The sequence below is a fragment of the Nymphalis io genome, chromosome 5 (assembly GCF_905147045.1).
Source record: "Nymphalis io chromosome 5, ilAglIoxx1.1, whole genome shotgun sequence".
Lineage (NCBI taxonomy): Eukaryota > Metazoa > Arthropoda > Insecta > Lepidoptera > Nymphalidae > Nymphalis > Nymphalis io.
The window spans coordinates 7,132,342-7,145,505 of record NC_065892.1 but is presented as its reverse complement, the minus strand read 5'-3'; the positions used below and the strand labels follow the sequence as shown (position 1 = coordinate 7,145,505).

The following is a 13,164-nucleotide window of genomic DNA, read 5'->3' as shown; positions in this document are numbered from 1 at the left end:
TAGGAAGGAACGCTTTTTTATCAAGATATCCAAACCGTAACACATTACCAGCAATTGATTAGTAAATATAATGAAATATTTCAGAACGTATCAAGAACAAAGCTTACCAACCAAACAGGTGAAATATCGGAAAAGCGGAAATTGCGCAAAGCATTGGCTAAACTGCAACATTTGTACATTGACATCCTATGACGGCATTAAGTTCCGTGTAAAATATCGATTTTGGCGCCAATCAAGTGAACCAAATAAGTATTAATTAAAAATTAGTTAAATTGAAGTGTGCATTTCGGTAGAAAATGTATAAATTATTCAGATAAAAATAATATATACTTCTTTAAAATGCCTCATGGCAGCTTATCGGCGGCAAAAAGTGAATATTTGGAAATTGGCGAATACAATTTTTCGTGGCCAGGAGAAAATGGAACATTTCACGACTTTGGTTCTATAAATTATACAATGCCGTCAGGTATATACAAAGATTACTGATATATTAAGTACATATGTATGAATGTAATATCTTGTTTAGTTTGTTTTACGATAAAATTGTAACTTTCTTTAGGACCGTGGTATTGGCCTTGGTGTCCCTTATGGAGAGTGCCTCAGCATCCACTGTTTCAGGTGATTTAAGTCAAATTCAATTAGAAGTTAATTTAAATTTTTGCTTAATAAACTACGTTACATTTTAATACAGTTATCGAACATGCTGTTTGTGGCTGCTTATTGCGCCCCGAGCACCAAAAAAGGCCAACTTTGGATGCATACTATCTTGATTTTTGGTAAGCTTCAGGATTTAATAACTATGATAACGATTCAACGATAACGTTTCTAACTTTTTAAATTAGTTCTGACATCTTGTTTTTTTTTTATTTATTCCTTTTTTTATTTGATTATTTATAATTAGCATATTAGACTATAGGGTAATTTCTCAAAATCTAATAATTCTAACAGTTATATAGTCTACAGTTTTATTTTAAACAATTATTTCTTATATTTGAATAATTGTGTCTAGGTTTGTTTATTTTTCGTCAATCACAACGCCCTTCCATTCCACGTAATGTCTCCATCCATGTCTCTAGCATATTTTAGCCTCAAACTATCTATCAATAGTAATTGGCAAGTATTGTGATGAGTCCTCGATTTATTACACCCGTCTCAATTACTTTTGTAATTTAAACTATTTTACTTGAGAGATTGACTAGTAAAAATAACTACTTTACTTTGATCAATGAGTCGTTGAACTTTGACGTTTAAGCCATTCGATTTACTCACGATTCAAATTTAAAGATCCTATTTCAATAAAGTTTTAGTTTTTGGTTTTTATTTCAATTATTTAATATAATTAAATGTCTGTGTCCCCTTCATTTTTAATTTAATATATCAAAGACGTATAAAATTAAATAAATAAATTAAATAAATACATATATATACATTGAAAACCATTGACGTTTTAACCTTTAACTAATAACTGATATAAAATTGATCAATACGATTTAAGATATGAAACAAAAAAACTAATATAATAATCATCTGGTACCAAACAAAGTTTATTTTCGTATAGTATAAATTACTTTTTATTGTCTATTTATACATCACAATCGGATAAATGATTTAGGAAAGCATAGAGGGCAATCATACAATCATTCATTTTTATTTATTACTAGATATCCGTGTCGCGTACTAGTTTTGCACTGGTAAAATACGGCTACAAGACGTATGTATAGTGTTTATATTGAAGGACTAAGATACAAAGAATAATTCTTGTTTTTATATGCTGAAAATATAAAAAAAAATGCATTTTTTATTATTGTAATAGTGTGAAGTTATTTTTCGGCAGTACAGACGTTTAAAATATATTATAATAACTTTTATTAAAAGGAGTTGGGTGATGTGTGTCTGTGTGATCATTCACTCGAAGCATAAATTCGTTTTAGATCCTAAGGTTTGGCGGCCTATTTGACAAACGTCAGTCTATGGGAAATGGTGGTGGGAAATGGTATCGCTGATGGCCCAACAGGCCTACTTGACTGTCTTCCTTCTCTTGTGTTAGGAATGTGTATAATTACTTAATATACTCGTAGATAGTAATTGTCCATGAAATACCATAGCTTATAGCCCATAGCCTAGTCTACGTCGTGGTCTACAGCGGATATCCTTACAGTTACATTAAAGACTATTCAGAGATATACGACACAAGAGAATTGTTATAATAATACAATGTAAATTAAAAAAAAAATCTTATCCATTGAAGCGATCATTATTTATTAGCTTTTCAAAGGTGTGGTTCCAATCAAACATGATCTAGATCGCCCGTAACAACAACAGCTGGTATACCAGGTATACCAGCATATATAGCAAACATTCAAATGATGTATTGTATTGGTGGCAGGCTTCATGCTATACTCTGTATGGGCCTGGCATGTTATATGCTCCCCGGACGCCTTCTCCTGGAACTTCGGCTTCGTTTTCTTAAACCTAGCTCAAGTCGTTTACTTAGTATACGAAATGAGACCTGTCAAATTTGATCCAGAACTAGAAGAAGTTTACCACACTCTTTTCGAACCTTTTAAGGTAAGAGTTTTTTATGTTTTATTTTAATGAAATTAAATTTTAAAAAAAGTTATTTAAATATATTAGTGTTAAGTGCTTTATATTTTTTTCTAATCTTATGAATTGATATAAAAATTCTTATAAATCCTCCTTGCATAAAATATATTTGATTGATTAAATGCTATTTGAATTTTAAGATTTTTTTCTCTAATTAATTGAAGTGTTTATTTAAGAAATAAGAAGAATTGTCCGTATAATTAGAATTGCAAAGTTTAGCTAAGCCATTATTCTCAATGTTGTTACGTAGATAGCTCTAATCTTCTCTTCGCAAATCGGCTTTAGTCAAAACTCTATATATGTAGCTCAGTTATATTGGAAGCGCACTTGCACGGCTTTAATGAACATAAAACAACGAGTCACTTAAGTGTTTACGGCTTAAATGTTTTGTAAAAAAGCGGCTCTGTGTTTTACAAGTGTACGTAATTTTTAGATAATTTTAACAAAAACTCATGTAGAAATATTATTTAACTTATACTATTATATTTTGCTTCTATTATTTAGTAGTAGGTTTTAAGAAAGAAAGGCGAAAGCGATATTGCTACGAAGCTGGAATAAAAAGTTTGCGACTGGATCTAGATAACAATTTAAAGTACGTAAAAAGTATTTATCAGCTGCTTACCCGCTCTCCAATGCAGTTAAAAAAACAGGCTTCTTTAAGCTTTACACTGATTTATCACAGCTCTTTCCTATTTATTTGAGAAAAACTTGTTGATACTGTATTTTTTAGATTTGATCAATAGTAAGAAGTGGCCAAACTTAGGGAAATTGGGTGGCCAGAGTACAGATAATTCTGAACCATTATTACTATTTTGAATCACGTCGTGTGAACACAATTTATTTACTTAGGCGAAACCACATTTTCTTTTCAAAAATAGGCAATTGAACGTTATGAGCAATATTTTCGCTTCTTCCAAGGTTGAGGCCGAAGATCTCAAAAACTGACGCTACCTCTCATCTATCTTAGTGTTGGTATACATTATAATTTGCCGTTTTCTTCGGATTTAAGTCGCTGGCTGGCCGAAGCGGGAGTCGTAATCGATGCTGATGTTGTCCGTTTGTTAATGTTAAAATTGCAACCTATTTTATATAACGATATTTGAAGGAATAGAGTCCCTTCAATGTATTCATGTTATGGTTCTCCTTCAGGGTGTGATAAATCTTTTTTCAACGAGTACTTAAAAACGGTATTCAAGAGCTTCGTAGCACTCCTCATTCATTTCGCACAAAACATAAAAAAACGGAATTTAACAAAAAAGGTACGAATAAATATTTTTAATAGAAACTGCGAACTTTTTAAGCCTCCGTCGTAATAATATTTACCTTCAGGAGCTTTATACGGTCAGTATTTTCGAATAGATATCGTCACCATATATAGTTTTATTATGTAGGTATCGAGACTGCAGTTCAAACGCATGGTATCCCCCGACTTCGCTCACGTGATGTCTTTGCATGCGGGCGAGGCATACGCTATGCAAAATTTAACCAAAACAGATCGACTTGGACTCCTGCTGTCTGGCAAGGTTAACGTTTTAATTTATTATTTGATAAGTTAAAAAAATATATTAGAATATAACCTGAATGGTATTTTATGTGTAATTTTCTCTGGAGAAACGTACTGGCAATATTAATGTACTCTTGAATTTTATTGAATATCTTACTACTTACTTAACCATACCAATAATAAATACGTAAGTTTGTGTGTTTGGATGTTTATTTAACATTCAGGATCGAAGGCAAGGCGATTTCTATGGAAGTCGTTTATGCCGAGGAGTCTAGACATGTAATTTATTCAATTATTAAATTAAAAACGTTATTCATTGCAAAAAAAGCAGAGAACCGAGGTGAGCAGAATATCGGGCGAAGCAGACGTCTAACAGGGTAGACAACACATAAATTTTAAAAAATAACCATTTTAAAACCTTATAAAATTGTACGCTGTTTATATTACTTTAGTCACAGAAATTTATGTGAAACTTGGAGTTGGTTTTTGTGTATCGTTAGTTTTACAAACCTCTCATATTTTTAAATAAATTCTTCCTCACTATAATTCTTCATGATTCAGTCCTAAGGAATTTATTCTATTTCCTTATATAAACACATTATATTTATTGGATTTATTGGATTATATATATATCCATTAATTTCATTCAGAAAAAATATATTCAAGAAATAAAAATCATAAGTCTCCAACCGCACATCATCGCTGTCTGGCTCTCTGAACGCCATAAACTCAAAAACTACTGGTGGTAGGGCCTTGTGCAAGCTCATCTGGGTAGGTACCACCCATTCATCACATATTCTACCGCAAAACAGCAGTACTCGGTATTGTTGTGTTTCAGTTTGAAGGGTGAGTGAGCCAGTGTAATTACAGGCACAAGGGACATAACATCTTCGTTCCCAAGATGTAAGTGATAGTTAACATTTCTTGCATTGCCAATGTTTATGGGCGTTGGTGACCACTGATGGTAAGTGGCCCATATGCTCGTCCGCCTACCTATAATATAAAAAAAAACTTTTTTCATATGGTTTTCACCGATGAACGGAGTGATTCATGAGGAAGTTTAGATGTATAATTCATTATATGGCAGAAAATGAAGATGCCGAAAAAATCTAATATATAAACATTGTATGTTAGACCATTATTCTACCCGTGTGAAACTGGGCAACTAGTTATTTATAATAACGGTACAAAGTTCTTATTAATGCAGCTCTATAGATGGTATATTAATGTGTCTATTCTATAGAGGGGACGCTTGGTGTTGGCCACATTAACATGTGTATAGCTTATGAATATTTAACTGAGCTTACACAATTATTTATAAAGAGTAAACGTGGCAACTTTTCACTTTTACAATTTCCTTAAAAGGATACAAGTAGATCGTATTTATTTCATGATACTACGAAAAATTTGATGTAATATTAACGAGTCGGTCTGGCGTACTTGTTGATTAAGTATTTACGAGTTGAGTTACCTCCATTACCGTATTTCATAGCTTATCTTGGAAGAATCACTTAAGTGGAACCACTATCCTCGTTTACAAATTATGCAAATTGCAAGCCTGTTTCATAGATCGTTACACAGTGGGGGAATTTAAAACAATTTTTGTGGATGCACGTGCCAATGTTTGCTTTGAATACCTATTGCTGTACGAGTGAACCTAACGGCAGGAACGTGCTTCTGACTACACAGTAAAAAATATATATATACGGAGTGTATCTTATGTTCTTCTAGCAGTTTATTATGAACATGATATATATCCTTACAGACTTTCTAATATAAATATATTATAAAGTAGTTTTCGGTGTTTTGTTTTTTATGAAATAAGTTGGCGGACATGTAAATGGGTCATCTGGTGGTAAATGCTCAAGTAGGCACTCCCATAAACATCGTCACTGTAAGAAATATTCTACATATATAGATGTAGCCATTCCACCAAGTAAGTTAATGTCTGTTGTTAGTGTAGTTAGTAATTAATGTAGTGCAGCATTCTTAACTTAAAAGTTTAATGTTTTGATACATAAAAATATCAGGCATTTTACTTCACGTAACCCAATTAAGTGTTAACTATTAAAAAAAAGTTCGAAAGTTCAAAAAGGGAAATCTAATGAAATATTAATAATAATTGCTTTTATTTTCTTATAATAACAACAATTCTTATAAAATCATTATACAATTACAATTCAATAGAATTACATTAACAAATTCTTACAAATAATAAGCTGACTAGATATTTTTTTTTAAAACAAGATTTTATTTAATCCTTGTAAAATAAAACGAAAACTCTTTGGTGTACTAGAAATAAAACAAAAACAAAAGTTTGTGTAAAATTTCAATTTAATCAGTTGGCTGGAACTGCTTAAATATGATTATTTCTAAGACCAGACATTCGTAACAGCCCGTGAATGTCCCACTGCTGGGCTAAAGGCCTCCGCACCTCTTTTTGAGGAGAAGGTTTGGAGCTTATTCCACCACGCTGCTCCAATGCGGGTTGGTGGAATACACATGTGGCAGAATTTCAGTGAAATTAGACACATGCAGGTTTCCTCACGATGTTTTCCTTCACCGTCAAGCACGAGATGAATTATAATCACAAATTAAGCACATGAAAATTCAGTGGTGCTTGCCCGGGTTTGAACCCACGATCATCGGTTAAGATTCACGCGTTCTTACCACTAGGCCCTCTCGGCTTATACATACTATTAGGTAAAATTAAATAAAATATTGGAAATAATTTATAAATAATGGAGTAAAATAAGATATTGTGATTATTTTAAGTAAAATTTGATTTACCAGTTGATATCAAATTGATTAGTTGAACAATGCTGTGTTCTTTCGAATATTAAATCAATAATGACAGAACATATATTATATGTATAGTATTTGATTTTATTGGATACAAATATTTGCACTGCATGCTCGCTTCGGTACTTTTAGAAAGGGAACACGAAATCATATTTAATATTTATTAATTATTATATATAGGTTAATGTTATGAGTGGACATCAATTTCTTCATCCGATATTGCCGTGTGAGTTTCTCGATTCACCAGAATTCGAATCGAGTAGAGCTACGATTGACGAAAAATTTAAGGTGAGTTTTTTATTTCATTTTTTTATATGTATATCCGTGTAGTAGACGTCTAATAACACGACTTATTGAATTAAATATAATTTAATTTAAAGAATAAGACAATTTATGTATCAAAAGAAATATATGATTAAAATAAAAAATTTACAATTTTTAAACTTAAGAATAAAATTTTTTATTAGTGGAAACAAAGATTTGTATGGTAATGTCCAAATTATTTTAATTTAAATATTTACATTTAGAGTTTAACTTTGAAATGATTTATTTTTCAATTACTAGCATAAATCTATCAAAAATTGAAAGGGAACATGTATCCAGTTCGCTGAATGTCGATGACATCATTATAATTGCCACGCCTCAATATACTAATACCAGCAAAGTTTACAAACCTAGTGTATTGTACACTTTCTGAGTAGGTTGGTAACCTCCGGGATAAAATCATAAATAAAATAGATTTTCTGGCGTACTGATTAAATGTCATATTGATCTACATTTGCGGAAATAGGAATGACGTCATCAACAAGTCGTTAAATAATTGAGCAATGAACATAGAACTTTATGAATTAGGTATTCGTAAAAGCGCCTTTTATGTCTTTCAAGCTCTTTTAGTGAAATGTTACGCGCGCCGCTATCTATGTAAAGGTCGTGGTATCTATAAAGATCAGTTCTTCGTTAATTATCGGTCGACCTTATTGGAAAAACGCTTTGTGAAAAATTATAAAATTACTTGAATGCTTGTTATTTTCATGCTGTTAATAATTAATAAGAAAATTACAAATTTTTAAGATCGTCACTTAAACGGTATTTCATTAAATAAACTTAAATGTCGTAGTGTACTGTTATACAATTGAATTAGGAACTATTTTGTAAGTACGTATGTATTTACAATTAAAGTTTAATCAATTGTATTATTATTAAAAAAGAAGTTAATTAATAGTAATAAAATTTCATTCAAATTATTTTTAAATTTAAAATGAAAAATATAAATTAGTTATTACATAGAATAGGATATAGTAGAATATTATAGTAGGATAATATGTAGTAGATAAAAGTAGATATATAACTACAAGTTTGCCAAAGGCAACTTTTATCTCGAGAGACCTAAAATTTATTATTTTACTCCACGTAGACGAAGTTTGTCCTCAATGTACAAAGTGATGGTTTGACACATAAAGTCTTGTATTTATAACTCACTTAGGATGATGTGAACATAAAACGAAACGAGATTGTATTTTACTATCCATATAAGGTACTAATAAAATACATATAAATTATTTTGATATTGAAATAGCATTCGATTTTCTAATAACAAAAACGTATTTTTAATGGAACGTTACTTGTAGGTATAAATAATTTATTTCATAAAAATTGTCAATATTGTGCTTCATTTCTTTTTTCGTCGATAAAACATGTCTTTAAAACATTTAATTATTATTGTTTACTATTGTTAATTACTCCTCGGTGTAATTAATTATGCAATGTAATTCATTTTATGAACATGCTAACAATTACTCGATAGTAAAATTTCGCGTTCTGTAGGTACTTCACTCCGGTGACCTAATTGTCGTTTGATACGACTATATAAAGGATAAAGTGGCTATAAATGCAAGAAACTAGGTTAAATATCGATGAACTCTAAACACTTTCGACTGTAGCCAACACCCGTAACATTGTTTGTTTATCGCGAAATGCAAGTCCGAGTAATTTACCGAAAGCATTTATATAGCGATTATCGAATGCACAAAACATAACGTGAAATAAACATAACCTTTCGTGTTACAGGTAATTTTACATCCACGCCAAAACCAAAAAACGGTTCCATTTTTTTATAAATTAATAATAATAGTTTAAGAAGTTCTCGATGAGAGTAAAATTTCAGTGTCAACTTTAAAAGTCATGTTTTTATTTGTAAAGAAAAGTTCATTTGGAATGAAAAGTTTTTGACACTGAAAATTTGTTTCGTTTCGATCACGTGTGAGTTGCACGCTTTCTAGTTTATTACTTTTATATTTGAATTCGTATCAGTGAACGCGTCGTTTCACAGGTTTCAATAGTGGCGGCATCATCGTGCCGCTACGTATATTGGCAACGTAGCTCCTTGGAATACTTATTCGTAAAGGAGCCGTATCTCGCTTGCGTAGTCACGACATTGATCGCACGAGATATCACAACTAAACTGTATGCTATGAACAATAAGATCGTAACGGAAAGGGGATCGCACTTAGACATACGACTGCCCAGTATATCGCATGCATTGGCACGAAGTCCGAGAAAACTGCGGTCAGCGAACAAACCGCCGCCGCCTACTACAGTGCAGCCGGTACCGCCGGAGAAGAGACCGAGTGAGTCTATAACAAACATATTTTTTTAAATAAAAACACTTTTGCTAGTTCAATTACAATGCGACGTTTACATCAATAGGCTCGTATACCTTTGAGCTAAGGAGTGTTTTTTTGGGTAACTAACACTGCTCTACTAAAAATATATATAAAACCTCGTTTTATTTTTTGGTAGTTTAAATTCAACGTTGCTGCAATATTAATATTTTTGTATAGAGTATAATGTAATCCAATGAAACCAATTTTTTCAACGTTATATATATAAAATATATATTTCTATATTTTTTTATATAAAAAGTATTTTTAAATAGATGACATTTTCTATAATTGTTGTCGTAATTTCAAAAGGAAAGAAATTCTTAGTTTAGATGCCAAAAAAGAATGATTAAGCGTTAGTGTGATAGCAATAAGCGTAATTTTGGCTGATAGCCACGACAAGAATTTGCGTAAGTGCGATCTAAATTACATTCTGTTAGGACAAAGTTTTGTTCACTTAGCACAGCTTCTCTAACAATTAGAATATTTTTATAACAACTTCCATTTAAAAATTACGTTGGAGAAATAATTTTTGATTTGAAACGTCTATTGGCGCTTGGAGTTAAGACGGACTCGTATGGCATGTTTTTTTATGCCATCGTGCCTCCTCCCCGTCACCGCTCTCCCCTCTGTTTTACTTTATGTATTGGTTTTATTCAATTATTATTATAAATTCATTCAATAACCACCAATTTCGATGTTTCACATTTGTCGAGAGTCTAAAAAGATATAATAATAATGATATAATTTTTATCATTGCAATACCTTTTTCCTTTCACAATAAAAAAATTGTTCAGTCCATATACTTGTATTTCTAGACTATGTTGATTGTTTTTACACTGACGCTTCTGAAGAATTCTATATTAAACTTGAGAAGATACAACCATTGCATTTACATATTCGTTTTGTTTTCAAGCTATTCAAGTATCCAAATTTCGAGGTCAACTTAAGTGGTTCCTTATACGACTAATTATACTAGGATACTCACATCCTGATTTGTCAGGCATGAGAAAGCAAATAAAGAGCTTTGACATAATATTTCGACTACAACTTTTTATAAACTATAGCAATAAATAAAAAATAATTTATGGAATAAAAAGAGGGTCTTGATAGAAAAAGGGAAGATACATATAGTTTTAAGATCAGAATTTTTTTACAGGTTATTGGTCTAGAGATACGGAGAACACGGTGGCGAATCTCGCGAAACGTAACGGCGTGACTGCAACTTATCCCGAAGCGGACGAGGAACTGATCCCGCTTGCGGCTCACGAGGCTCCCGCGGGCTCGTCAGACGACCTCTCAATCGCCGACAGCTGTCCGGACACCTCCTCCAAGTACCACAGCTGCGAGGCTGTTGAGACTGATGACGATCTCAGACACTGAAATTACGACATACTAACGTCTAGTCTTTTCACAGTAAAAGATCGTTAGACGTCAGCAAAACTATTCTTTGAGAAACTGACACTCGATCCGCGAGGAGTAGGGCTACTCTGTAAGAACAAACTCGAGACCCACCATAGAAATCGGTCATGAACACAATTTCAAGAGTACACGCATCAAAATATTTTATCACTCGGTTGTCAACATTTCATTGGTAAGTAATGAAGTGAGTTCTTACAGAAGAAGCTCATCTTAAAATGTTGAAAATCGACTATCGCATATACCTATTACATTACTATTTACATATGATTATCGAGTTTTCGAATTTGTGCTGTTAGAAGAACTATATTAGTGGCTTGTAATACAAAAGACTGAAGTTAATAATACAAATTTATTTAAATAAATAAACGGTTTATGTTATTAAATTATTTAAATAGTTCATGATGTATTTAATTTAGATTTAAGTTTAATAAAGACGATTGTTGGTACTGCAAATAAAGTATCTAGGCGATTTTGTTGTAGTTTCATTAATATAATATTCCTAAAACGAAGTTTTCTAGTTCTTTTCTAAATCCATAATTAATAATTAAATGAGTAATTATAAATAATTGTTTAGCTTATTGAATATTAAGGCACTTTGTAACCGTTTAAAGAAATAGGTTAGGCCTTATCTGGGTTAATTATAAATTTAAACTGATTTAGGATTATCGATATTTTTGTAGCATAGCTGCAAAGTACCTATCATAACAATTAAAGAAATAAAAGAAAATAAAATAATAAAATTATGGGAATTAAAGTTAAATTTAATTTTCTTACTTGTATATATACTGTATCGGATCTTACTGACATTTCATAGTAAAGTTTTCGTAGCAGTGAAGGTTTATCGTAGACGTTTATTCTTTGTGAAAAAGAATATGTTCATGTGAATAATTGGCTAGATTGGTCCTTAGGAGTAAAACTTAAATTTGTATATATTCTTTGATTAAAAGTAGCAATGGTTTTATTAATTAGAATTAATTACCCCATAGAACTTTCCTACAGGTAAAAATGTTTCCGTAACAGCCTGTGAATGTCCCACTGCTGGGCTAAAGGTCTCCTCTCCTATTTTTGAGGAGAAGGTTTGGAGCTTATTCCACCACGCTGCTCCAATGCGGGTTGGTAGAATTCACATGTGGCAGAATTTCAAATAAAATAAAAATGTTTACTTAGCTAAAAGTTGGTCCTAATACGCGTTAGCTAATTTCAACAAGAATTAAATACATGTTCATATATATACGCAGCTAACAAAGTTATATAAATGGTTTATGTGCCTCTATTGTAAAGAAAAATTACATAATGACCGGGCAGAGAGCCTATTCACTCAATTTCTATGCAAATTCCATGGCTATTCGTAGAGCCATTGTGAACGTGATTGAGAAACAAATAAACTTATAAAGTAGCAACATCTATATAGTATATGAGTTTTAGTTGAGTTGTGTGGCCTCAGGCACTACGGCTAAGTTATTACAAGCACACTTGTTTAATATTTACCTTATGTATATAACAAACACTTATTTTATATTAGTCACGTATCTTCGTATAAGTATTATAAGTTTTCGTTTCCTTCTTCGCTACATATGAAATAAAAATTTGCATAAATAGTGCGTCTTACCCTAAAAGAAGAGTGCATTTAGCCAGCTAAGAACTAGCCCAAGTTGATCTAAAGTGAAAACATTTTTTTTCTTTATTTGATATTTCTTATGATACCAAATGGACTGCCTAAAGTTTTATTGAAGCCTTCAATGACAACAGTAACTTACTGTTTTTTTTTAATTTAAAGAATTATAAAAAAATCTTCAAATGTATTATTTATATTAATTGCTTTCAATAAAATAGTAATAACCAATATGTTCTCAGCGGGATGTTTACCAGTACATAGACGCGTATACAAGTACGAACTCACTAGTGGCAAGTACATATAATGTACTAATTAAATTGAATATCATATATAGATATATTTCTCGCTTTATCTGATAAAGACCATGTAGTGCGAAAATAAATTATTTTGCAAGAGCGAAGTTATTAAGCTACACATAGTCAGTAGAGTACGCTGCGTCAGCTCTCAGTCGGAGTATGAAACTAATCAATCAACTGGAACCGATTCAGTTATCGGCTCTCTATTCTATTAAGTACTTAATACATATATACATACAATGGTTGCATAGCATGAATTTA

At 31.5% G+C, this 13,164-nt stretch overlaps 1 protein-coding gene across 2 annotated transcripts; it reads left to right on the top strand.

The window, feature by feature from the left end:
- The first annotated feature begins 192 nt into the window (after positions 1–192).
- On the top strand, positions 193–11,351 carry LOC126768334 (popeye domain-containing protein 3-like). 2 transcript variants are annotated; one of them, XM_050486355.1, is made up of 8 exons: positions 193–466; positions 560–618; positions 692–776; positions 2,387–2,568; positions 3,996–4,127; positions 7,091–7,198; positions 9,240–9,537; positions 10,730–11,351. In XM_050486355.1, the coding sequence occupies exons 1-8, from the start codon at positions 340–342 to the stop codon at positions 10,951–10,953; spliced, it is 1,215 nt and encodes a 404-aa protein (XP_050342312.1). In that variant the 5' UTR covers positions 193–339; the 3' UTR covers positions 10,954–11,351. The 2 variants fall into 2 exon arrangements, with proteins under 2 accessions (XP_050342312.1, XP_050342313.1); XM_050486356.1 differs by lacking the exon at positions 560–618 and having other exon boundaries at positions 394–466.
- The last annotated feature ends 1,813 nt before the right edge of the window (positions 11,352–13,164 follow it).

Excerpts from the sequence above, each read along its gene's own strand:
- LOC126768334 (XM_050486355.1), top strand. The coding sequence starts at position 340 with ATGCCTCATGGCAGCTTATCGGCGGCAAAAAGTGAATATTTGGAAATT. Across the intron at positions 467-559 it reads AAATTATACAATGCCGTCAG|GACCGTGGTATTGGCCTTGG; the intron begins GTATATACAAAG and ends AACTTTCTTTAG. Across the intron at positions 619-691 it reads CTCAGCATCCACTGTTTCAG|TTATCGAACATGCTGTTTGT; the intron begins GTGATTTAAGTC and ends ATTTTAATACAG.